The sequence below is a fragment of the Carlito syrichta genome, unplaced genomic scaffold (assembly GCF_000164805.1).
Source record: "Carlito syrichta isolate Samal-C Ts95f unplaced genomic scaffold, Tarsius_syrichta-2.0.1 Scaffold288042, whole genome shotgun sequence".
Taxonomy (NCBI): domain Eukaryota; kingdom Metazoa; phylum Chordata; class Mammalia; order Primates; family Tarsiidae; genus Carlito; species Carlito syrichta.
In genome coordinates, this window is record NW_007232138.1 from 225,297 (window position 1) to 229,199 (window position 3,903).

General features: G+C 43.0%; 1 protein-coding gene across 1 annotated transcript in view; it reads right to left on the bottom strand.

The window, feature by feature from the left end:
* CPA6 (carboxypeptidase A6) overlaps positions 1-2,658 on the bottom strand; it is a 91,023-nt gene extending 88,365 nt beyond the window's left edge. The window contains exon 1 of the mRNA XM_008053303.1: positions 2,459-2,658. Coding sequence (XP_008051494.1) covers positions 2,459-2,658 — 200 coding nt within the window. The remainder of the gene's footprint in view (positions 1-2,458) is intronic.
* Between the last annotated feature and the right edge of the window lie 1,245 nt (positions 2,659-3,903).

Sequence of the window (3,903 nt, forward strand, 5' to 3'; positions counted from 1 at the left end):
CCACCGAGCCGGCTTTTTGTGACTTTCTATATCCACTCCTCCTGCCCACCATCTACCATGGAGCCAGAAGGGAGGAAGGTCAGCATTCTCCTGGACCCTGTCTCTGCTTCCCCATGAACCTTGTAACTCCTGCATCATGCTACTCCTTGTTGCTTTCCTAAAATCCTGGCCCTGCCTTAAGTTTCCTGCCCTAGAAGTATGTTCTCTTCCTCCTCCTCTAATCTTGCCATCAGCCAAGGGGATCCAAGACCGCCATGATGACTCTCTGGTAATTTTGCCCTCCTACTCATGACTGCACCAGCCTCAAAGATCTCCACCCAACATTCCTACTCAACCGTCTTCTCCATGGCTACCCCTTGGATCTCATCACCAGCCATTAATGTTCTTCCCCAGAACTCCTAGCTTCCAACAATCCACATTTTGCCAGAAACTCCTTTCTTCCCATGTATTGCCCTTGCTTATACTGCATCTGCTTTCAATATAAAGACCTTCATGATTCTTTCATTTTGTCCCATCTTCCCTCCTAGATACTCCTGCCTCCCCATCCAGATTAGACCCATGGATAAATACTTTAACTAGTATCTCACTTGGAACCCTCAACTTCCTCACCACCCTGACCTTTCCATGGTCCTATCCAATAAAATCTCAACTCTGAATCAGTACTATAATCTCTCTTTCTCACAGTCACTACTTTTCTTGGTTCTTACTCCAGTTTTTCTCTTGGCAACAGCCTTTGACCTCCATTTCTTCACTTTCAGTAGATAATTTTGCTTCTTACCTCACCCAGAAAACCTAATCATTGGTTATGGTTTTTTTCAATGTGTCATCTCTCTTCTCTACACTCATTTTTTTTTTTTTTTTTGAGTTAGAGTCTCACTCTGTCGCCCAGGTTGGAGTGCTGTAGCACGTTCATGGCCACCCCAGCATCGACCCGCTGGGCTCTGGAGATCCTTCCATCTCAGCCTTCCAAGTAGACAGAACTGCAGGTGCAAGCTACCACGCCTGGCTAATTTTTAATCTATTGTAGAGACGAGGTCTCTCCAATGCCTGGTCTCGAACCCACGGGCTGGTCTCAAACTCACGGGCTCAGGCAATCCACGTGCCTTGGCCTCCCAAAGTGCTGGGATTACAAGCTGAGCCACCAAGCCTGGGCTCTACACTTTTAAGTAGACATACATTTACCCATTTAGTCTCAGAGGATGAGGTATCCTTCCTATTGTTCAAACCCACTCCTCTACCTGTGCATACTCTCTGTCATCATCAGTGTCTCCCTCCCTATGGGTTCTTCCTCTCAGCCTACAGACATGCCAAAATTTTTTCCTACACAAACAATCCCATATCTTTCAAGCAGTCATTGATGATGTGTCTTCTCATAGTCACTTCTCATTCTCTGCTTCTCTCTAAATTGAACAGTGGTATGCTGCTTTGTGTTTTTACTTCCTGTTCATTTTGCAATCTAATCCCCCTCCCCACCCCATGAGACTGATTCATGTCCTTTCAATTGCCAAATCCAAAGGAAACTGGTTAGTCCTTTTCTTGCCAGATATCACTGCAGGACTTGACACCCTGGACTATTCCTTCTCTCTAAAAATCTTTCTTTTCTTCTTCTACTCTTGTAGCTATTTTCTGCTTGCTTTCTTCTTAGTGCACTAACCAGTCCTTTAAAAAAACAACCCTCAAAATATCCAAATTGTTCAAATATGTTTACTCAGCCACCCAAGTTAGAAAATTTGAAGTCATCCTTTGACGTCTTCCTTTTCTACTTACCATCCAACCAAGAAGGGTGTCTAGTGGTTTTACTTCTGAAATATTTTTTGAATGTTCTCCTGGTTCCACTACTCTGGTTCTAATTCAGGGCCTCACTATCTCGTACCTGGATGATAGCTGCAGTCTCTTAAACTGTTCCCCGACCCCACTGACATGGAGTTCCCTTGCAATAGGGCAGCACCATCCACAAGATAAGGTGTGAGCTCTTACCCCTGCACATAAGACTTCCTACAATCTGGTTTTTCTTTATGCTCTCTGATATGCACTTTGTACACTAACAACACCAAACTCCTATACTGCTTCTTCCTTGCTTACACAGTTCCCTCTGCCTGCCAGGTCCTGCATCTCATCCTTTACCTGGCTGACATAGTGCCTGCAGAAAAGCTTCTCTGCACCTGCCTTCCCATCCACCCTCTAGGTCTTACTAGGCTTCACTCCTTTCTTAAAAAAAAAAAAACTATGTTTACACTGATAACTTAGTGGTGACAGTGAAATGATATGTCCATGTGATTACTTTCACTCACCATTAGTCTTATAAGCTCTTCAAGGGGATATATTCAGGTTACTTTTCTCAATATGAAAAACTCTACCTAAAACACTGTCATAAGCACTTGATAAATAACCTGAATAACCATCATTCAGTTCAGCTTAGTACAAATGAGTTTTATAGCAAGTAAAAAGAAATGCTTACTTGTACTGGATGTTGGCTTCCTGTAAGAAGGCTAACAGGGCTTGGGAGCCATTCTGGAGAATATGGACATCAGTAACTGTTCCCTCTGATACATAGGAGATACTGCTGGGCTGCCACAGGTCCACCTGTAGTGCAGGAACCAACCTATAATTCATATTCAACGTAGGTGGGGGAAAAATCCATGTCACAATGTCAAACATGTTATCATATTTGCATATAGTAACACGAAACATATTTTGGGACTAAGCTCAATGCTTGTATCATCAGTGTAAAGCTTCTATTTGATCTTGAATTTGGGATCCAAATTAGATCTGTATAGAGTTTTATCATAATTTACATGTAGTAATATATTAGTCTTCAAACTACTACTTATAAAGTTTGAAGATTAATATATTAAAGCCACAAGGTAAAAATGAGATAAAATAGTTTTAAGTATGATTTTGATTTTATCTTAAAATTACTTATTGTACAAATATTTGACTAACCATATGAGAGAAAAAGTTGTAAATCACCTTTCAACCTACTACAAAAACAACTTGTGGTAGCTGGACAGCATATGGCAACTTTATTTATTTATTTATTTTTGAGTTGGAGTCTCACTCTGTCTCCCAGACTGGAGTGCAGTGACCGCTCCTGGCAACCACAGCCTCAACCTACTGGGTGCTCCGGTGATCCTTCTGCCTCAGCCTTCAAAATAGCTGGAACTACAGGTGCGTGCTACCACGCCCGACTGATTTTTGATTTATTGTAGAGATGAGGTCTTGCCAAGTTGCCCAGGTGGGTCTTGAACCCGTGGGCTCAGGCAATCCACTCACCTCAACCTCCCAAAGATGCGGGATTACAGGCTGAGCCACCAAACCCGGCTTGGCAACTTTAAATGGAACACTCTTCAGGTGTCTGCTCCTGCCTCAACACATGCCTTTCTCCAATTCCTACTTAGCCTTCACATGTCAATAGAAACATCCCTTTCATAGGAGACTTGGCTGCCAGGGTTGGTCTCCTTGTCATAGTTCTCAGAGCACTCCCTGCTTCATTCATGATGTAACTTCCTTTTGTCAGAATGTAAGCTCTGTAAGGGCAAAGAGTTGATCCATTTGGTTACCCAAGTACCTGAAACAGTGCCTTATATAGATAAGACATTCAATCACTACTTGTTGCATGAGTGTAGACTCCCACCATGTAATAATTCACCACACGCTCTCTATAGGTTCAGTATTTTGCAGAAAAGCAGGAACCACATCTGTTTCCCTTATTGTGGTATCTCCAGTACCTGGGCCAGTACATCTGCACCTGCTAGGAATTGCGCCTTCATCAAAAGCATGACTTGACACAGATGGGAGAGAGGAGAACCCTACATTCTGCAGGAGCTTGGAGCAACATTTCAGTTTAGGCACAGTTTGTCTTCACAGTCCTGTCTTTGTCTCCCTCTGTTTGCTTTGGGTCTC